Here is a 23,113-nt window from a genome sequence, read left to right on the forward strand (position 1 = left end):
TCTTAGGTAGAAGGGAATCTGCATTCTCAATTACCTCAACAATTGGCTCGTTCTGGCCCAGTTGGAGGAGGAGTCACCATCTCACAGAACCCTCCTCCTCAGCCACTTAGAATGCCTGGGACTCAGAGTCAATTTTGCCAAGAGTGCACTGACCCCCCTCCAACGAGTATCGTTCCTAGGAACAGTGTTTGACTCAACCCAAATGAGAGTGGTGGTCGCAACAGAGCATGCTCTGATCATTCAGCAGCTCAAGGCTTCCTTCAAGGCCAGTCCACTCAAGACATTTCAAAAGATGCTGGACCTTATGGCTGCAGCATCTCCAGTTCTACAGTTGGGCCTGCTTACAATGCAGAAATAAGCAAGCTTATATGTATTTGCAGGAAAGTAATGGAAGTCATTGTACCAAATCAGTGGACGAGGCCAAAACAGAGGGGCATTTTCAACCATTTTACCTAATTGGCTGACAATCTGACATCATAGTGACAGGGAAGGAGGTAAGGGGGATCATTTTATTGCATGATTTAGAAACTCCCAGCAGTTTTAAAACACCCACAAAGTTATAAATGCCCACTTATGCTCTGCATAGATCTCAATCTTGAAATAAAGAATAATTGATGACAGGCTGTTTAATTACTAGAAAGCAGGGACGTGCACAGACATTTTGAGGGGCAGGGGCTCAAGTGAAATAAAGGGCACTTCTCATAATTATGTATTTATTTTTTATTTTTTTTAAAACAAAAAAGTATATATATTAACGCAACACTGACTTCCTTTTAAAAAAAAATTATAAAAAAAGTTCCTCAAACTCTAATTTTCAAAAGATGTCCACAAAATAATCAGTTCACACAGAAACCCTGGTCTCCTTAGTATTCACTAGGTTTATAGAGCAGCAAAGGAAACCATCCCACAATGTGCATGTTTTGAAAACATTTTCTATGCTATAGCTTCAAGTATATATTTAGAATAACCAAAATAACTGCATCAAGCAGAGGGGTGTGTTTTACTCATAATTTGTTTATTATTTTTGCACAAGGCACTACATCATTTTAGTTATTTTGGTGTTATCAGAACACATAACACTTTTAAATCAACACAAATATTCACTCTAAACTGAAGAGGGTTGTCGCTGCTATTTTGTTTAACTTTGCATTATGCTGCCTGCCTGGCCCTGCACTGCAAGCATGATTAAAATTAATTGTTTAAATACTTTTTGTTTCACAAGCAAAATAACTTTTTAGCTTCACACAACTAAGCATCAGAATACTGAATTGCCTTAATGTTTTAAATCAAATACATTAATATTATCATTGCTATGCATGTACACATACACAATAACTGATGGTGACTGACAAGGACTTAGTTTCACATTTGAGGGAGGACTGTATCATCACCATCATCAAATAAAACCTTCAAAATCCACATTTAGATGGAGTTTGTTTTAAACCTACTACACTCAAAAAATATTATGTGGCTTAGTAAATATTTAACTTAATTAACTTAATAAAATCTCAGAAAATCTTACTTGATTGTTTGAATTAAACTTACCAAAATAATTGAGTAAAAATTAAATAAAAGCCAATGTCATGTATGTATTTGTGGTTGTATAGAATATTATTTTATAAAGGTTTAGAGGAAGTAAAAAAAGTAAAAAGTTAATTTATAAATATTGAAGAGCGCTTCAGAACTCCTGACCTGATATTTAGATATATTATTCTTCAATAAATATATTTGTTTGACAGGGAAGCTGTGCGCAAACAGGAATATATATTATTTTTTTCAAAAAAAACAAACAAAAAGCACCCCAGAAAAAAGGGCACTTTCTCTCCAGGAATAAAAAGGGCAGGTGCTCAACACCCCTTTGATGTCTATGTGTGCACGTGCCTGCTAGAAAGTAATGCACACCCAAGGAGGTGATGCATGTCTCTGCTAAGAGCGAAACTGTAAATTAATCTGCTTCAAGAACAGTGCTGTTATTTTCTAACTAGTGAGAAATATTATGTAGCTTTTAAGTTTCTAATCTAAACCATTTACTGAAGAAAAATTCAGCACAGTGCTGACAAAATGTTTCTGTGCATGTGCATGTGTTTCTGTGTTTGCAAGTTTGTAATTGTACTGTGGGTATGTTTGTATTGGAGAGAGAGCAGGAGTAGTATGTGCTTTAAAATGTGCTATACAATTTTATTTTGTAGCAAAACCATGGAATTAATATCATTTATACGACAGGGCTGTTGAAAGATGGAATCTGATTGCTTGAAGAACTTTCTAATGTGTGCAATTATTTTCTTGGGCTTGGTAATGAGTAACAAGGAGACAGGCACAAAATAAACAGATATAATGAACAAAGACAGGACAGAAAAGACTTAACGGCTGGATCCTGACAAAGACTACTGAAAATAAACTCTTTGTTGCATATTGACAATATTTACAAAGTCTTTATAAACATTTTGAAGCATCAAAGTATTGATTAAATATAATTGATGAACCAATTTTCATTTCTAGCTGAGACCTTTAGGGAAAATCTTCTTGTCAGCATATTTGTGGCCCATGATATGTGGTATGATGAGTTCACACTAGAATATCAGTCATAGGGACATCATGGTTTTTCATTGACGTGTATTTCACCGGTGGTGGGGGAGGTTTGAATGGAGGAGGCATATCCATTCTGAAAAGAAAAAGTAAAACATTTAGTTAAAAGGACTGGAAATGTGAATGGGATTACGAAAAAGGACAGAGGAAGTGCTGCGGGTTTTGATATGTCTCACCTTTTTTGGTTCTGGTGTCTTCTGTATAGAAGCACAATCAACCCGAGCAACAGCAACACAATCGGGACAGCGATGTATGCTGAGCTTTTTGAGGCTGAAAGAAAAGCAAGAGATATGCATGGAAAAGTGAATCAATAATAAAAGGCCTGGTTTTATAATTAGCTCAGATCTTGACCCAAATTCATTTCCTGTTTATACTCTCATGTGCATTTCTGATTCAAAATAAAACACTTATATCAATCATAAATCACACACTTAAAATAAAACCATGTGATGTTGCCTTTGTGTCTGCAGGTTAGGTTCCCAAGCTACAGTTTAACATGTCAGATTATTTCAGTGTGTATTAAATTCATTTTTTAATCAACATAAAACATAAACAATTATAATTTCTTACTATGAAACTAATTAAATCAATATTCAAAGGGAAAATTCCAATTACAGCTTTATATGACCTGACCTGGACCACAAAACCAGCCTTAAGTAGTATGGGTATTTGAAGTAATAGCCTATAAACATTGTATGGGTCAAAATTATAGATTTTTCTTTTATGCCAAAGATCATTAGGATATTAGGTTAAAATCATGTTTGATTAAGATATTTTGTAAATTTCTTACTGTAATTATATATCAGTAGGCTACTTCATTTTTGAATAGTAAAATGCATTGCTTAGAACTTCGTTTGGACAACTTTAAAGGCAATTTTCTCTCTCTCTCTCTCTATATATATATATACATTTTTAAACAAAGCTTAATTGAAATATCACTGAATGAAAGTTCTGTAAAATTTGCTTTATTTTATTGATGTGTAGAGCTTGTTGTGTGTTATAGGCAGGACTTGTTAAACGAGGTCAATTAGAATCAATTAAATATTGTTCTTTTAGTATCATATACACACAAGTATTAAAACTCAATACGTTAATTGTAAATTAACCTACATTATAAAACTGACCCAGGATCTTTTAAAGCCATTATGAAGCAGTGTTTCGAAAGAGCCAGTCACTGACTAATGATAAGTGTGTGTGAATAAGTTTTGATTTAGTGTTGTCTTTCAGAAGAGTAATTCGTGTGTGTTTTACCTTTTGGTGTTGTAAAAGCGGTGATGCTTTTCTGTGTTGTAACTGTGGTGGGGCTTTCTCTTCCTCTTGTAGCTGGATCTGGAGTTGTGCTCAAGCTGTCTGTAGAGGTGTTGATACATTTTACAGTGCTTGCATGTAATGTAGAGGCATTGCCAACAGGTGGAGGAGAAGAGCTGTCAGTGAGAGGAGCGGGATGGCTGGTGTTTCTGGGTTGTAAGGTTGTCAGAGTGTCATTTGGTTTCACTGTGCTGGTTAGGAAGTGACCAGATTCTGATGTAGACACGCTGGTATCAGTGCTCCATGAGCTGGTCCCATCGGAGGTAAAGCTGCTCAGATGTTTGGTGGTCCTTACTGGCAAAGGTGTAGTCATTCCTTCGGCAGAAATCATTATGGAAGGAAATATTTAATATAATATATATAGTTATACAATATAAATAAATATATAGTAATTATAATATAAAGAATGTATATTAAGAAATATTAAATTAACATGCTTTAATACATATTACAATAATCATACAAACTTACATAGGTCAAGTGGTTTGGAAAAAGGATTATATTATATTATATTATTGCATTAGACTGCAATACAACTAGGTCTTAAAGCTGTATGGAAGTGAAACAGTGCTGGGATGTTTGTGGTGTGAGTTTACACAATGATAGCCTACAATTCAAGGACAATGCAATGACACAGAAAGTGCTCACCAACCTGTGAGCTTATCCATATGTGTGTCAAAAGTACAGTAAATGATGCACACACTCTCTAAGCAAATTTTGTAAAATGGAGCCCAGCTTTCCATATTGATTTTTTTTACAGGTGTTTTACCCATTTTTGAAGTTTTTTAATTATTAGGGTTAACGGTAATGTCAGTGGACTTGAAAAGTTAGTCTACCAAAAACTCTATCATCATTTACTTACCCTCTAATTTCAGTTCCTATTGACTTCCATTGTACTGTACATACAAAGGAGGTCATTGGAAAAAGAAACTGTTTGGTTGGAAAATTTTTACAATATCTTCTTTCATGTTCCATAGAAGTGAGTCATACAGAAAGTCATACAGGCCAGGAGTGACATGATGATGATTGAATGATGACAAAATCAATTTTTTAGGGGGTGGACTGTCTTTTTAACAGATAATGTCCTGGCAGAACGTTTACCAGTACATTAATGTTTTTCTACAGATTTTTTTTCTTACAGAGCACACATTTGTGAGCTAATGATATATATATATATATATATATATATATATATATATATATATATATATATATATATAATCATTACACAAATCTTCTCCATTTTTACATTTGCGTTAAGATTATTTAGCCTTTTAATTAAGCCATTTTCCTCTTGGGGACCATTGGCTTGTTATAATGTGGATGATTTCAGGTTTTACTATCCTTGTGAGGACATTTAGTTCTCAAAATCCAGGCAAAACCTTGCAGAATCACTACAACATCCCTTCCTAAAAGTCCCAGAAGACTTTGATAGAGGTAAAATGATCAATTAACAAAGGAACCCTAAATTGCAATGTGATCCCAGTTACAAAAAGCTTTTTCATACCTTCACTTTGCGTTGAGAGAACCTGGATAAAAATCTCCATGTCTGTCTGGAGTTGATTGTCCAGAAAGACAGCTGTCAGTTTGTAAGTTCCTGACTGCTCAGATGTCATGGAGGTCAGAGACAAAGTGTCTGAGAGAGACAGTGTTGTGTCACCCTAAAGAATCATCAGATGGATTTGTAATTTTAGACAGTAAATACACTACAAATGTTTTATTAAAACAATACTGCTTTAAAATTTGATTTAAATCTCTTAATATTTCACAATCTTACCCTCATCCACTTATACTGCAAGTACTGTGAAGCTTTTGCGATACAAGAAATGGCCACATCTTCACCAGCGCTGACGTTTAAAGAGCTGCTTGTGTTACACTCAATGCCATCAAGAACTGTTTGGAAGAACAGGAATTATTTTATATGGATTTTTGTTTTTTTGTTTTTATTTTATTTTGATTTGAGCTTTATTTGACAGACAATGATAAAAAAAACACATAAAAAACAAACTATTTTTAGGTGCAACTGATTGATATTCTCAGTACAAACACTCACAATTGACAGTCACTTCGACGGTGGCATTGAGGCCTTGCAGATTTGGGACTAATGAGTCCCATTCAGGTAAACAGATGTACATATCGCTGTCATTTCTGGTGACATGTGGTAAAGTGAACTCTCCATTTGAGCTTTCCAGCCAAAATATCTTGTTCTGATGAGATGAATGAGATCATCAACATAACGATTATATTAACTGTGGCATATATATTTTTTCTGTGAGACACACCTTTGAACGTTTTAGTTTATAACGGATTGGTGGAGGGATCGCTGAACAAGTTATTTTCATATCATCCCCCTCTTTTATGAATCCATATGGATATGACATCTTCACTGATGCTGGAGGCTCTGAAATTAGCAGATGGATGATTGTTGTTCACTTTTTAATTTGAAATGAATGTGAGAATGTAAGTTAACAGTAAACAGTTTACCTGTAACTTGCAGCTTTGTGATTCTTTTAATTGATCCAGAGGGATAAGAAGTGATTTCACAAATATAGTTTCCAGTGTCGTTCACTCTAACTTCACGCAGAGTGAGGACTGAGCCCTGCAGCTTCCTAGTTTTTGAACTGGTCACTGTCTCCAGAAGAAAACCAGATTGAAAATAATGTATTGGGAACCCAGGATGGAACACAACAATCTTCTGATCAGTCATATCTTTGTCCTTTCGCTGTTTAATCCACTCCAGCTGGATAATTGTGAAGTTTTGCTCCTCTCCCACAATGCACTGCAGGCTGATGTTCTGTCCCTCCACAGCAGTTGCGGTGGGATAATAATTTATAATATCTCCGTACATTCCTGATAAACCAGTTTCATAAGTGAAATATTACTTCATTGATTTTCTAAGAGATGTAAGATTGACAAGGTTTATATTTTAAGCATTAGGAACTCTCCAATGTCATTTGTATTATAATCACATGTCTTTCAGTGTATACAGACCTTACAGGTGCTGGTCATATAATTAGAATATCATCAAAAAGTTGATTTATTTCACTAATTCCATTCAAAAAGGGAAACTTGTATATTATATTCATTCATTACACAGACTGACATATTTCAAATATTTATTTCTTTTAAATTTGATGATTATAACTGACAAATAAGGAAAATCCCAAATTCAGTATCTCAGAAAATTAGAATATTGTGAAATGGTTGAATATTGAAGACACCTGGTGCCACACTCTAATCAGCTAATTAACTCAAAACACCTGCAAAGGCCTTTAAATGGTCTCTCAGTCTAGTGCTGTAGGCTACACAATCATGGGAAAGACTGCTCAATTGACGGTTGTCCAAAAGACGAACATTGAGACGACCATTGACACCTTACAGAAGGAGTACAAGACACAAAAGGTCATTGCAAAAGAGGCTGGCTGTTCACAGAGCTCTGTGTCCAAGCACATTAAAGCTGCAGTAGGGAACTTTTGATGCTCTAGCGGTTAATAAACATAACTGCTTGCGTCTTGCGGAAGAACATCATAGCCGGAGCTACTTCTCTCTGTTTATGTCTATGAAGAATCACAAAGGTACTGAGTTACTCCGCCGCGGTACCCCCGAAGCAATTTAAAATAGTCAGAATATAAACACTTATTATAGGTGTACCCTAGTGATTCAGGACAAGCTAAAATTACGGTTTGGAAAATGGATTCATGGTGTACTCGCTTATTATGTTCATTTTTCTACATTTTGAACACAAACAAAGTTACGGGCCGCAGCTCTGATTTGTTGTTTTTTACCGGGAGCGGATGACTTTCTGCAAATGGCAATAGGACCACTGGGAGGAGCCAGAGGAGCTTGATTTTTTTCACAGATTATATGTCTCATATTCTACTGTCAGGACATAATGACAGGTTTAACAAATATGTAAAAAATATATTTTTACAAAAGTTCCCTACTGCAGCTTTAATAGAGAGGCGGAGGGAAGGAAAAGATGTGGTAGAAAAAAGTGTACAAGCAATAGGGATAACCGCACCCTGGAGAGGATTGTGAATCAAAACCCATTCAAAAATGTGGGGGAGATTCACAAAGAGTGGACTGCAGCTGGAGTCAGTGCTTCAAGAACCACTATGCACAGACGTATGCAAGACATGGGTTTCAGCTGTCGAACTCCTTGTGTTAAGCCACTCTTGAACAACAGACAGCATCAGAAGCGTCTAAATACAAAATGACTGGACTGCTGCTGAGTGGTCCAAAGTTATGTACTCTGATGAAAATAAATTTTGCGCCATAGAAAATCTATGGGGTATTGTGAATAGGAAGATGCGATATGCAAGACCCAAGAATGCAGAAGAGCTGAAGGCCACTATCAGAGCTACCTGGGCTCCCAAAACATCGACTCCATGCCACGCCGCATTACTGCAGTAATTCAGGCAAAAGAAGCCCCAACTAAGTATTGAGTGCTGTACATGCTCATACTTTTCATGTTCATACTTTTCAGTTGGCCAAGATTTCTAGAAATCCTTTCTTTGTATTGGTCTTAAGTAATATTCAAATTTTCTGAGATACTGAATTTGGGATTTTTCTTAGTTTCAGTTATAATAATCAAAATTAAAAGATGTAAACATTTGACATGTGCAAAGAATTAATATAATATACAAGTTTCACTTTTTGAATGGAATTAGTAAAACAAATAAACTTTTTGATGATATTCTAACTATATGACCAGCACCTGTATATTGGCGACGTTTAGACTGAAAAAATTTATACATTTTCCTGACACCTTGAATGCATATGAATGTGAATATCCTAATGATAAAAATTTAGAAAACAGTTTGAAATGTTTTTCAAGATACAAAATGTTTATTTATTGTAATTTATTTATTTTCTTATTTAGCTATACGGTAAAAAGCTATGCATTTTTCTCACACCTTGAATGCATGTAAGTGTGAGTATCTTAATCATTATTTAAAATGTTGAAATAGTTTACAAAATATTTTTCGAGATCAAAAGTTTTTATTTTATTATTTTTTAAATTATTCCTGTTTATTTATTTTTGCTACAAATGCCATTAATCATTGATACATAAATATAAATACATCTAGGGGTTTCACATCACATGACATTTTACAGCCTGGACTAACCTTGCCTTGAGAGAAAATATCACATTGTCTGGTATTTTAAGAGATATATTGATCTTGACAGTCCTGAGGGTAATTTCAGGATGTTTCTGCTTGATTGGACCACAAGATTTTTTTTATATTAATAAGCAGTGAAAACTTTTTGTTAATGCATTTTCATACAGTTCTTTTATCCACAATTAATTATTTTAATGATGATTTTGTCTTTATTTTGAAATCAGAACAGTTGCATCACATTGTCCCTTTTGACCTTTTTTTAACATAAATTATAAACATGTTCATCATAGAATTATCTGTTAAATCACTATGTGTGAACTGCATTTTGTATGCATTTTCTTTGAGTAAATTAATAGATAGGACGTAAAGATGAGTGTCATGTCATTGAGTGTCTATCTAACCACAGCACAAATCAGTTAAAAAGCTAATAAACATTTTCTTTGTGGGTAGCAATAAAAATTCAAGCCCCTTCTTACCTCGTATCATGAATAAAAAGATAAGAAGTTTATAAGCTGGCTCTGTCATCACAAAATCCATTTCTGTGAGAACAAAAGTCTCACAGATGACAGAAACGTGAAACGAGTGAAGCAGAAGAGGCACAGGAAGTGAGCTCCAACCACCAGAGAGACAGGAAACTGGTTTATCTTCGTTGTCTTACATCTCTAGCCTACTCTGTCTGAGTCAACAGTTGCTCGGTTTCGCTTAAGCTGTGAAGTGCAACCCACTACTCACCCCCCCCCCCCCAAGTGAACAGAAAAGGATACCTAATGGATAGCTGCTCTTATGTTTAGAGTAGATTTGTGATGGAGTGGAGTTGTTCCTGATATAAGCACAATGAATGGCTTCAACAGATAATTATGACCTTATTTTGTTATGTTAAAAGTCAAGTGTTGACAGTCAGCATGTCTTCCTCAATTTCCTGTCAGAATGCATCTATTTAACAAGCTGCGGCCACGTTTACACACACACACACACACACACACACACACACACACACACCAAGATCAAGGTCATGTGACATGTTAAAGCCCCTACTGCATGTAGATGTGTTATTGTTTGTGGTTAATACTGGCTAAAGTCCCCTGGCCAATAGACATTTAACTTCTTTCTTAGGTATTTCTTATGGTATTATAGAATTTACTGTTAATTTCCATCTTAAATGAGACGTGACAGTAAACTACAGTGGGGGGAGTGTGAATGCTCAGTTTAACAAATAAAGATATCTCAACCTATACTTCAGGAGCAGGTTTGGGAGTCGCAGAATACTAGTAATGACGTTACATAATCAGAATACATAATTAGGGCCACACTGATGTTACAATTATATATAATATATTGTTACAATAAATATATTTTTTCTTTTTCTAAATAACTGAAAATAACGACATTACGTAATCAAAAAACCAATGCCCCGATATTAAAATTCGGACTGATAATTTTCACATTATGTCTGATGTTTAAAATGCTAAGCTGTTTTATTAGGAATAGGAATAAATGGGAATACAACAATATAAAATTTCTAGACAATAATTACGTTCATGCTATAGTCGATATCAAAATGATTTACTATTTTGTCAAAAAAAAAAATTACAATAAAATTAAAACCTGAAAATGAGTCTGGGAAAATATTACATAATTAGGATACTTGAAAGTATAGAATGCATTTATATTAAAATTTGGAAAGATAAGCCATGAATTGTGTCTGGTCTAAATGAATGAAAAATAAATCATTAAACCTAACACTGAGTAATGATATTAGATAATCAGAATCAATGATATGGAATGCACGTATAAGTTAAAATAAGTAGATAAGCTGACAGTTATACTATTTTGTCTAAATAAACAAAATGAAACACTAAAAACTAAATGTCAAAAGTGTTAAATGCTTGAAATCAATTTAGGCTTTGCACAATATAATTTTGAGATTTGCTAAAGATTACCTTTATTAAAAGTGCTTGTAAAGAGGGTTCTCTAAATGTAAAAGAAAGAGGAAAGAGCATAATTAAAAATCCAATATGGATCAGTAAAAAACAACAACAACAACAATATGGGCAGATTATAATGCATCCCTATTTTTAAGTAATAAATGGCTAGAATTGCCATCAAAAGAGCAGAGAAACCTCATTTTTATTTGATTTAAACTCAAATATGTCTCTTACATCTGAACTAACTACCTGTTACCCAGATATTCACATGCAATTTCATGTGCCATTTCCAATCTTCACAACCTCTGGGGTCTGAAGCTCATAATCATTGTCTTGTAGTAAAAGATCCAAATCACATACTATCAAATAATAATGAAGCAACGAGTTCTGTAAATGGGGAGGGAATTGATGGCTCTATTTGATTCTTTTGGAGGGAATACAAGGAATGTTAATAAATCCATGAACGTGGCAACTGATAACAGCGTGGGGAGATATTAGCTGTAAAATATAAAATCAAAGCAGCATCTTGGTAATTATGAGGAAATGTAACAAAGAATACTGGGGACACGTGTACTTTAATATTAAGAGAGACAGGCCGGATGATACTGAGTAACAAATATGACTAGATCTGTATAAAAGATCTGATGTCCTAAAGTCAAATTACTCCAGAAGGTCAAGATCCGCTGTCATCTGTAATATTTGCCTGTCAAAAGAACACACATTTGAGACTTTGTATTCTGCCAAAGGACTAACATATCCTCTTTCATTATAAGACTCAGTGAGCGAAGCATTTGATTCAGAAATTGAGTAAATGTCTGATGTAATCCATATACATAACCCGAAACTGTGCTTGTGTGTGTGTGTGTGTGTGTGTGTCTGTGCGTCTGCCTCTGAGGCAAAGACTCGGGGGAGAAATTCAGTGAGACTGAATATCATAAATGCAGCCTGCATCATTTTAATGAATAATTCGAAGAATAAAATCAGGTAATCAGGCAGTCATGCACAAAATATTTTTGCTTGTCGTTATCAGCAATGACATGAATGTCTTTAAACAGACAGAAATTGCACCCAGACAAGAGCAGTGAAACAAATGAAGTTCTGATGTTCAATCACTCCGAATACACAAAATGATGTTTAGCTTCGCTATAATGAGGCTTCAGAATGGGTTTCAGTGAGTTCACCAGACTTGCTCTTTGATCTGAAAAGATCTGTGAACCAGGACTCAAACTCGGGAACGTCTGAAGTGCATTGGTGCTATATGTTTGCACACTGCCCACTAGGCTACTGCCACTAACATAATGTGATTTGTGATATGTCATTTAGACATATATTATTATTATGAATAAATCCACTGTAAAGCAATTTCTATCATTAAGCACCAAATAGAGGACGTCAGACACTAAGCTGTCCAACTGACTATTTTAATTTCAATAACCCAGGTGTGACATTTTAAGCTGTCTAGCACATCTCCATTGTAATACATTATGTATCCACTTTATTTCGTTAGGACAGGGTGTGCAGGGCTGTTTTGAAAAGAGCTCCCTCCCCCGGTTTACACGTCTATCATTTATTTTGTATCTGGCACACAATCAATGCACCCACAACCCCAGTAATGATAGTCCAGTGTCTCTAATAGGATCTCTATTGATGTTATGAAGATGAGTGAAAGAGACCTTTTCTCAAGTCTTTTTCTCAGAGAAAAATTTGTCACACATAAGAAACACATTTGTTCCTTTGATCATTGTCTCATTAGACCACACATTATCATGAACACATCGAGTGGATGAAATTACAGCAGCTAAATTCAGCTTGGTAAATAATAAGAGGGATGTATAAGCAGGGTATGAAATGTTAAATAAATAAATATTTCTTACTATGCATGAGATGGTTATTACACTAATTTTGAAAGGATGTATTTATTTATTTATTAATAATAGTGATGTTATGTTGCTGTTTCAGTTGCTTTCATTATTTTTAATAAATATTTAGTAGTATCATGTAGTATGTATGTATGTATTTAAATAAATAAATAAAAGTCTTATATCACAGTTTTTGTCTCTTTTACATTTATATTAATAATTGTTGATTATTTACGTGTTCATTTATTTATGAAAAACCGTTTGTTATGTTGGGCTTTGTAATAAAGTTACAGGCCAACTAGATTTAATTCCTATGCAAAGCCCATTTTTAATTCCATTCGGAATCATGAGCATTCTATTGGAGTAATGTTTAAAGGCTTGACAGGCCAGTGCATTCTAAACAACTCAGATCCAGGGCAAAGATGCAGTCCATCAGGAGCTCATGTTTATTTGTTATCTTTAGACAGGATGTTGTGGTGTCTTGGGTGAAAGATGCTGAGTCTCTAGCCATCAGAGGGGTCAGGCTGCAGAATAAGGCTCGTCTCCTGGAGCAGAAATGGTTTAAGTGATATGCTTAAGGGCATGCTAGCGGTACACAGTGGCCATCTCAATGAGATGTCACAGAACTTGCATGCCGGCAGCTATGTTCAAACTCCCGACCTTCTGGATGGCAGCCCACTACTTCTTGTTCTTCTACAGTACAGTGATGTACTGAAGCCAGTACTTTTAGGAGTATGTCTGGGAGCTGAGAAGAACTGCACTGGCCACTGTGAACTCAGACAGGTTTATGATGGAGAGGGACGAAGTGTTCCTCTGGTCTTTTTTTTCCTCTGATCTCCTCCACCAGTTGATGTCATCATCCATTTTTTTGTGCCCACATTCTGTTATGAAACTTGCTCTGACTGTGACTTCTGTCAGCTTAGAGCAATATACATAGCAATTTGTTTTTTTTATCTTAAAGGGACAGTTAACCCAAGAATTAATTACTTAGTCATATTTGCATAAGTCAATATAATAACATTACAATGATACATGTATTATGCATAAAATGTGTGTATATAGTTATGCATAATGTAAGCAGAATTTAACATTATTAACTGGGCTTATATAATAGTAGTAGTAGCAAGAACAACAACAACAACTATTATAAATAATAATTATACATAATTGTAAACAAATAATAACTGATATATTATAAACATAAAAAAATAATTAGCACATAATAATAATAATATTGATAATAATCATCTAATCATTTGCTTTTTAATAATAATTTATTAAAAATAAAATAAGTTATTAAGCATTTGTCATACTCAAAAGTCATTCATTATTATAATTAATAGTAGTATTTAATATTTTTTCTTATTTATTTCTTTGATTATTATTATTATATGTAAATTTTAGAGCTCAGGCAAATCTTTTAGCGAATAATTTTCCTTCACTTTTATGCTGTTATTTATTTTTTATTTTTTGGAGTTTTGTGGAGTACAAAACTACATATTTTATAGTCACATTAATATAAAACACTTTATTGATCTAGAAGCTAGTTTTATGTTCCGACTTTGTGGTACATCTAATTGGACCATGAGGTATACTTTGAAAACCTGTCAACAGTGTTAGTATGAGGAAGACGTTAATCTGACATTGACCTGTGTCAACAATGCAGTCCCACTGAGCTGCTGTATTGTTTGAGTAAATAAACCTTAATGGATAACCTGGTCACGTCTGTTAAGAGATGACTCATTGTCTGAATCAAATACTCCCACATGCATGGTCGCTGTGGCCCTTTTCATCAGGTTGTGTGTGTGGTGCTCTGTTCATAGCAGGATCACAGTTTCTCCAGCATTCCAGAACACACAGTTTGACCCAAAGGGGCCTATGTTTCAGACAGGTCAGTCTCTAGGGGGCTCCAGCCCCTTTCCTGCAGTGATGCTGTCAGAAACAGAGTGGCCCACAGCCTGTCAGCCTCTCTGCAGACACTAAAACCCAATCAAACCTACAGCAGTATGTGCTGTTCAGAGGACTATTTATTGTGGTCAACTCATGGCTTTATAATAATAATAACGATAATAAATTTTTCTTATTTCATAAGAAGAAGAAGAGTAGAAAGAAGAATGTATGTATTTGATATTACCTTTATATTTATATACAGTATATATTCATATTTATTAATACTGCTGCATCACTGTGTGGTATGGCAGCACTAGAGCGAGGGACTGCAAATGTCTGCAGAGAGTGGTGAAGACTGCTGAGAAGATCATCAGGACTCCGCTGCCCTCTCTGCAGGCCATTTACCATCACAGAGTCCACAGGAGAGCAAGCTGGACCCCATCCACCCACAGCAGGATCTGTTCACACTTCTACCCTCAAGACAGAGGTACAGGAGTGTGAAATGCAGGACTTCCAGACTAAGGAACTCCTACTTCCCCTCAGCCATTAGACTTTTAAATGGGTGGCCAGTGGATACAGACTAGTCTCACTTATCTCATAGAATATGTGGACTCAACTGCTACAGCTCAGTTTACACATATGTAAATGTTACTGCTGCTATTTCTTATCAAGTTGCTTCATCTTGATTTACACATTGTTAATGTTACAGCTGTTATTATTATTATGTAGTTCAATATTGCACACTCGGACAAACAGATGTATATAGTCTATATTTCTATACACATAATCTATAGTTCTACTTCTGCAACATAGCTATACTTTATTATGTCTATTTTAGATCTTTTTACAAAGTTTGCACTTGTCTTGACATTCAGTGTGAGAGAGAGGCACGCTACGGTTAAATAAACGTACAAAGATGGAGATTAATGCGAGTAGTCTTTAATAAATCCACACAAGGGTAAATCAAGGACAGAACAGGCAGAAGACACATGTAGAGATGTAGTAGACCAGACAACAAACAGTGAGCTGAAACTCAAATCGGTTGGTAAATGAGGATAATTAACAAGACAATCAGACATAGATAGAAAACTGTGTCACACAATACACAGTCCTTGGGTGTGACTATATATTATATATAGAATATATATTATGTGTTATAAAATCATTCATTAATTGACTTATTTATTAAATTGATTGATTTATTAAATGTAATTGTTATTTTGATTTATTATGTAATAATGACAATTTAACACATTCATTAATGTGTAATTATGTTTTTCTGAATATAATATGTAATATGATTATGTAATATGATTATGATGATGATTATCATTTAATGATTCAAATTATTAATTATTAACACACACACACACACACACACACACACACACACACACACACACACACACACACACACATATATATATATATATATATATATATATATATATATTTATATATGAATAAAATAATTATAATAAGTTGTTATAATGATTTATACACTAAATAATAATATAAACAAATACATGAATGCATTATTAACAATAATAATTACAATAACTTGTATGTATGTATGAATGTATGTTACTAAGTTATTGAATAGAGATTGTTTGGGAAAATATCTGCATCCAGTCTTAACGCATTGGCTAGTGAATGAGACACAAAAACCAATGATGTTTTAATATCATTGACGTCATATAGATTTATGCTGAAATGTCTGGGTATTCAGGAAATGTTGTGCTCCAACTGATACATAAATCTTGTCCAGGTTAATGTTGCCATTACACAGATCCTCACGCAGCTCAGCTAAATCTAGGCTTGGCCTTCAGCCAGATACGGTTGGCAGGCATTGTGTGTAGCAGGCTGAAGCGACCTGGACAGGCTGCTCTCTGGGGTGTCGTGTGGCTCTGAAGTCCTTTTAACTGGCATGTAAAGAGAGGATTCATTTAGAGCCTCTGTCTCTTTAACGGCTGACAGCAGAGCTCAGGGGAGGATCAGAGAGCAGCGCTCCCTCTGCTGAGCCTCTTAATCACATCCATAACTACAGAGGACTACAGGCACACACTCACACACACCTTTGTCTGTAGCCAAGAACACTTGGACACTCTTGAATGCAACCACTCAGAAAAGCATATTCCATAATGTATGGGAGACTGGGGCTAGTTCGATTCTGGGGCTAGGGTCGATTCAGAGAAAGAGCCACTTTTTGACAGCCACCTCAAAGTGAAAAAAGTATTTATACCTAAGTAAGACTCTCAGTAACAGTTTTGAGGCAAAAGCTATTTCAGTGGTTTGTATGTTATTTCCAAACACCTACTGTCTTAAAGGGGACATTGGATGCAAAATTCATTTTTACATGGTGTCTTAGCAGTGCGTGGACACAACTACCCTTCAGGGCTGCTGACGGCTGTCCCGTATTAGCATATTTCTACCCTAAGACAGTTGTACACTGCTCGCCATATTTTCCACTCTTGAGCAGCTGTAGCGACAACAATGTCTCGTAAGCAGTAAATGTGTTTTGTAACCGGATGTAAAAGTGAATGTAAGAGAGTCTTCATTTTCTCCCGACATCATGGTGACACAGTGGAGTAGTTTCGTTTTTCATGGTTATGCTCCACCGAATGCACAAAACATTTTATTGTGAACGTTTTGTTCACTTAATTTCCAGGAGCATATTTCTGATACATTATATATTTTATTAATGTTAGGTCCTGCCATGCAGTTTTTTATTCAATTTGAATTATTAAGTAATAATTGCCTCTAATTATTCATTAATTTTTTTGTATTATTTAAACAACAGCTTTATATAATCAAGCATTATATATAATAATATTCTTTTTTTATTTATATTTTTAATGTTACACATTTGGAGTTTCATGAATTGTTCTCTATTCTATTCTATTTCTATTCTATTCTATTCTATATAGATTGTTTAATAGCAGGTTCCCACTGTGTGACAACATACCCTCCTAGGTCAACATACTGTATGTTCAATAAACTGCATGTTTTTTCCTCTTGAACTATAATGATAAAAATATTCTATAAAAATACATAATAGATTTGTTTTTGGCAAAACTTTAATGTGTGTAAGATTATACATAAAGTTAATTGCTATAAATTGCCATCCTATCACATGAATTGAAAAAGCATGCAGGATCCTCAATTCTTCTTTTCTTGAGTTTATGCATGAAGTGTACTTTAATAGTTTATGCAACCTGATAAATATTCATTGGACCAAAAAGTGCTACAACTAATGCCAACCTTTCCCCATGTACTCCATTTTACACACATCTCGTCTATAGACCACCTGCAAAATTCTGATAGCTAAAATCAATCTTGTGTTTCTCCCTCTCTGTCAGCTAATATGCCTTTTTCTGCATTTCATTCTCTCACTCTTCCTTCCTCCAGGCACTCTGGTGCTGTGGCTTGAATCTGCTTTAATGAGCGCTTCATTAAACCACTGGACTTCTCTCAGTCTCATGCCATCCCCAAACCCACGTTTGACGTCATCGACACCTCTAACCATTGTTTCATCTTCTGTCTGACAGGCGGATGGATGTTCGTTCCATTTTAATTGTATGAAATTGAAATTGCTTTAAAACATGATTTCATAGGCTATTATGTTTTTCACGCCTCACTCTCTGTGTAATTGGCTTGTTTATATGCAGCGTTTAATAACGAGTTGGTCTTCGTTCATTCAAGAGAAGTTTGGATTTTTTTTTCATTCTTAATTAAACCCCTGGTGCTGCTTCCAGTTTGCTTTGGAGATTAAACTGAACCTCCCTCCAGATGTGTAATGCTACCTTTGAAGGTCTGAGCATTGTTTCCCTCGTACTATCTGTAATTGAAAGTCAACGTCAGACTTCTATGACGTCCACTAGTCTGAACACGTCTGCGGTGCGCAAGCAAAACGTTCTTGACTTTTGTTTACATTGAATAGAGGGTTGGTGTCTTGTCCGCAGGAGATTGTTTTAATCTCAGCCTATATCATTGATTTTCCTCCAAAACGGTATTTTCTGCGGGTTTATTAACCCTCCATCTCACACTGTGTGGTCAAGGTGACTCGGATCGTGCTGGTTGCTTTCATAATTGACTTTCAAGCTGTTTACTTTAGAGAAAAAAGAACTCCAACCTTCTTGCGTCAGTAGTGCACAATAGGTCATTACAGGGCACAACGTAACTGAAAAGAGATGATTTGTCCATTATGGAGGAACAAATGTGCATAAGGAGCTCTTACTCCATTCATGTCAGCAGCACTGCTCGGGGACGAACAGATCTCGCCATGGAAAACAGCCTGTTGTGACATCTTTGTTTTGCATGAAGGATCTCAAGGGATGTGCTCATTAATCTAATGACTGATACTGGGCCTGTAGATGTTCCAGGCTATATGCTGGCTTACATAAACAGACTCCGAGACTTGGAGAAAGATGCCCTTCTAAAGATTGTGTCATCTATGCTTTCGCTCTGTAAAGGCACGTGGGTTAAAAGTCGAGGGGCACGTACAGGTTCCAGGATTGTGCTTCAGAGATTTAGTGTATATCATGTAATTAATCAGGCTTTAAATTGGTTCCCAGCTGCAGGAGGACATGCTTAATCTACTGAGTGCTTTAAAGTAGACCAGTTTGTGATTTATTTAAAAGTGCAGTGACACAGTGTCCTTACATATTGCGAGACCTTGAGATAGTTTGTTTTTGTTGTTGCAAAGTTGGAGAAATTGGTGTAACTAGGTCTCATACAATCTATTTTATTACTATTCTTGGTTTATTAAGAAGTCATTTTTACTACTACTACTACTACTACTATAATAATAATACAAAAAATCTATATTATTCTCATCGTATTTTATATTTCATATTATAATTGTTTGTTTATACATTTGTAAATAATGTCATGATATATATATATATATATATATATATATATATATATATATATATATAAATGACAATATTATACTTTTATTTATAGAATAACAAGAAATATATTATAAAATGAATATGCATTTACAGTCTATATATATACACACACACAAACACAAACACATACACACACACACACTGTAGTTAATAATTATGTCAATATCATCTTTGTTTGAAAGGTATTATATATTTATTTACATTCAGCAGACGCTTTTATCCAAAGCAACTTAGAATGCATTCAGGCTATACTTTTTCTTTTTTCTTTTTTACCTAATATGTGTTTCCTGGGAATCGAACCCACAACTTTTTGTGTTGCTAATGCAATGTTCTACCACTGAGCCAAACTAATATAAAACAATTGTAATTATTTTATTTTATTAATTTGTTTATATATACATTTATTTTAATTATTTATTTATTTATTTATTATTATTGGTTTGTTTGTTTGTTTAAGAATATAATTGTATATATTTTTCAATAAAGACAGCGACATTGGGGTGGGTGGATGAATTTAGATATGTGAATGTAAGATATGGGAAATATTTTTAATTTTGGACTTTTTTTACTTACAATAATAATGCAATGTAGTCAATAAAGCAAAAATAGTCAAAGACACAAATATTGTTTTGCAGTAAATTACTGCACTGAACTTATTGTTCATTTAAACATATAGTCAAAACGAATCATACAGGATTGGAACGACATGCGGGTAAAGACAACTGTTTAATTTTAAAGCTGGAGAAAGTTAGCTATATGTTTTTGTAATATCCTGACATGTTCTCCTGGGTACTTCACAGTACTCTTCAGTGACTAATATGCCAACACCACCTGCAAGCTTCAAGTAATTGTTTACCGATTCTCCACAGGATGCCGTACCCCTCAGAATCCTTCTTTTCCTGGGATTAATTTCTTCCCTCAGAGCAGCCATGCTACAGGGACACCCAGGAGGTAGGAGGCTCTGAGGCTGCTTTATCCTGATCAAATCTCATGACCATTTACTGTAGCAGAGTGCCAGAAGCTATTAGCTGTATCCTGACAGAGACGCATACAGACAGGGGCTCCTGCTGTCACAAAGATGTCAGTTAGCATCAAGAACGACAGGTGCCTGTAGCCTGAGCAACATTTATTTTTTCCACTGTGTGTGGCTGTGAGTGAGTGAGGGACAAAAGAGAGAAAGAGACAGAAATCCTCAAAGATGTGTGCTTTTACTTCTGTTTTAAACCTAGGAAGCTGCATGCTGCCTACAAAGACGGCTGCCTACTAAGGCAACATACTAAAAGAAATCAAAAACACAAGTGACTGTTTTGAAATGCTCTACATACTGCGTCATACAAACAGAGCTCTGTGCACAAAACGCAGGGGAATCTTGACTCACAAATTGATTTCTGCATTTTAACTTCAGCTACAGATTTCTGTACTGCTGTTTGTTATTCCTAAAACTTGACATTGCAGTGCTTGTATTATTGTTGCCTCATATATGATAAATTGCTTGACATGTTCCTAATGCTTTCAATCAAAAAATGCCCTAAAAAGGCTTATTATAAAATGTCAATTTTAATATAGCAATGCAAAGCCATTTAATATTCTAATATTAACAGAACACAAACTTTTGGGTAAAATTAGGCAGTTTTCTATATATATATATATATATATATATATATATATATATATATATATATATATATATATATATATATATATACATTTATACAATGTAGTTATGAATAAACATTTAACTTGTCTGTCATCTGGATTTATTTGCAATGCATTATGGGATTGTATCCTCTATAAAGGATGATGCTGCCTAAAAATTTATTTTTGATATGGATAAAGAGGTGGGAGGCTTTGAGAGGACTTCTATATCAAATAAATGCTGCTCTGTTGAATAATATTAGAATACATTTTCTGAAGAATCATATGACACTGAAGACTGGAGTAATGATGCTGATAATCAGCTCAGCCATCACAGGAATTAATTACATTTTTAAAATAATAAAAATACATTTACTGTATTTTGATAAACAACTGCAGCCTTGGTGAACTCAATACAATTTATTGACCCCAACATTTGCAAAAGTATTAAATTTTTTGCTTTTAACCTGAAAACCCTGGTGTGCTTAAAATAGTCGTGTGCAAATATACCAACACATGATAATAAGGTATCTGTATCTCAGACCCAAGTGGGAATAACACTCTTCTTCTGGATAAGTGTTTGCAATGGTTTTCTCAGTAAACATCCAACATCCCAAAGAGCAATGCAAACACACTGCACATTCAACTGCAAACAGCCTCTTTCAGCAGCGTGTGTTGTGGGAGCCAATCCGTGACTAATGAGTAATGACTAATTTCCTTACTGAGAGACAGCTCTCTAGTTCTCTAGAGAAGCCCAAAACAATAAAAGTGTTTGTCTATGGACTTCAAACCCATACATTTAATAAAATGTACCACACGTAAATTTGCCGTCATATACAAATCCCTTGCTGGAGATGAAAGTGTAAGCCTGGTGACTTCACCACCCCACTTTGAGACAGCAACATGGCTAATACCCAACGAAACTGATCCGTGACTCAACTCGTCTCGATGGTCCGTACCTGAGCACAGGATTGCGGGGGTGTTAACCAATGTCAAGCCTTTCCAACAGATCTGTCGCTGGAGAATACAAGGTGTCCCCGCTGTCATAACAGAGAGAGAGAGGAAGTGGGACCTCCACTGAGAGTCTCCTTTGATGGGCCATTCGTCTTGGCACGCTCAGCTGATGTCAGATCAGTACTAACCCAAGTGTGAGCTAATGACTCACTGAAACGCTGGTACAGATACTCCCACACCTGGAGAGATGGATTAAACAATGAGACGGGTTTATCAGGTGTCTGCAATGCAATGGTAAATGGTAATGTGCTGTAATTAATCACTATTAGAGCAAACTAATTTGTGCATGGTTATTTGCTATCTACGGTCTGCTGTTAGAATCAAGTGCAGTTGAGTGTTCTCTTTGTATTTCTTCTCTTTCTCTCTTTTTTGTTGCTTCTCTTACTTTGTACATCCCTATTCTGATGGGTGCATCTATTATTTAATCACAAATTTACATGAATATTCTTATTGAGGTTCAAGGAATGGCAGTGTTCACCAGGCCTCATTTGCACTGAAAGAGTTTTTTTTTTGTTATATTTAATGCTTTATCAGCTACCCTTCAAAAGAAGAACTCGACCCAGAGAATATTAGTACTGCTTGCAAACTGAAATACATTTCAAATAACTAATATCAGCTGTTATGTATCTATGTATGTATGTATGACTGAATGAATGATAAAACTGTTGCTAACGTTTAGTTGTCTAGGTGTTCTGATTAGCTTTTATGTTGCTATACATCTGCTGGAGTGTTCTGAGTTGCACTGGAATGTTCTGTTTTGTTGTTGTTTTATTTTAATTTAGTATTTTTTTTAAAATTCATTTAGAGAAATTAAAAAATAATTGTAGTATTAGCCATTTATAAATGATCACTCGTAA

The 23,113-nt window shown here is 35.0% G+C and overlaps 1 protein-coding gene across 1 annotated transcript; it reads right to left on the reverse strand.

The window, feature by feature from the left end:
- Positions 1-2,154: 2,154 nt before the first annotated feature.
- Positions 2,155-9,673, reverse strand: LOC113109806 (T-cell surface protein tactile-like). The gene is made up of 9 exons (XM_026273574.1): positions 9,494-9,673; positions 6,379-6,744; positions 6,177-6,295; positions 5,948-6,101; positions 5,672-5,787; positions 5,402-5,555; positions 3,838-4,209; positions 2,763-2,856; positions 2,155-2,662 (listed from the first exon to the last, which is right to left on the reverse strand). The coding sequence occupies exons 1-9, from the start codon at positions 9,552-9,554 to the stop codon at positions 2,566-2,568; spliced, it is 1,533 nt and encodes a 510-aa protein (XP_026129359.1). The 5' UTR covers positions 9,555-9,673; the 3' UTR covers positions 2,155-2,565.
- Between the last annotated feature and the right edge of the window lie 13,440 nt (positions 9,674-23,113).

Source organism: Carassius auratus, chromosome 10 (genome assembly GCF_003368295.1).
Source record: "Carassius auratus strain Wakin chromosome 10, ASM336829v1, whole genome shotgun sequence".
Classification (NCBI taxonomy): Eukaryota; Metazoa; Chordata; class Actinopteri; order Cypriniformes; family Cyprinidae; genus Carassius; species Carassius auratus.

Excerpts from the sequence above, each read along its gene's own strand:
- LOC113109806 (XM_026273574.1), bottom strand. The coding sequence starts at position 9,554 with ATGGATTTTGTGATGACAGAGCCAGCTTATAAACTTCTTATCTTTTTA. Across the intron at positions 6,745-9,493 it reads CTTTTTATTCATGATACGAG|GAATGTACGGAGATATTATA; the intron begins GTAAGAAGGGGC and ends CTGGTTTATCAG. Across the intron at positions 2,663-2,762 it reads AGACACCAGAACCAAAAAAG|AATGGATATGCCTCCTCCAT; the intron begins GTGAGACATATC and ends TTTTCTTTTCAG.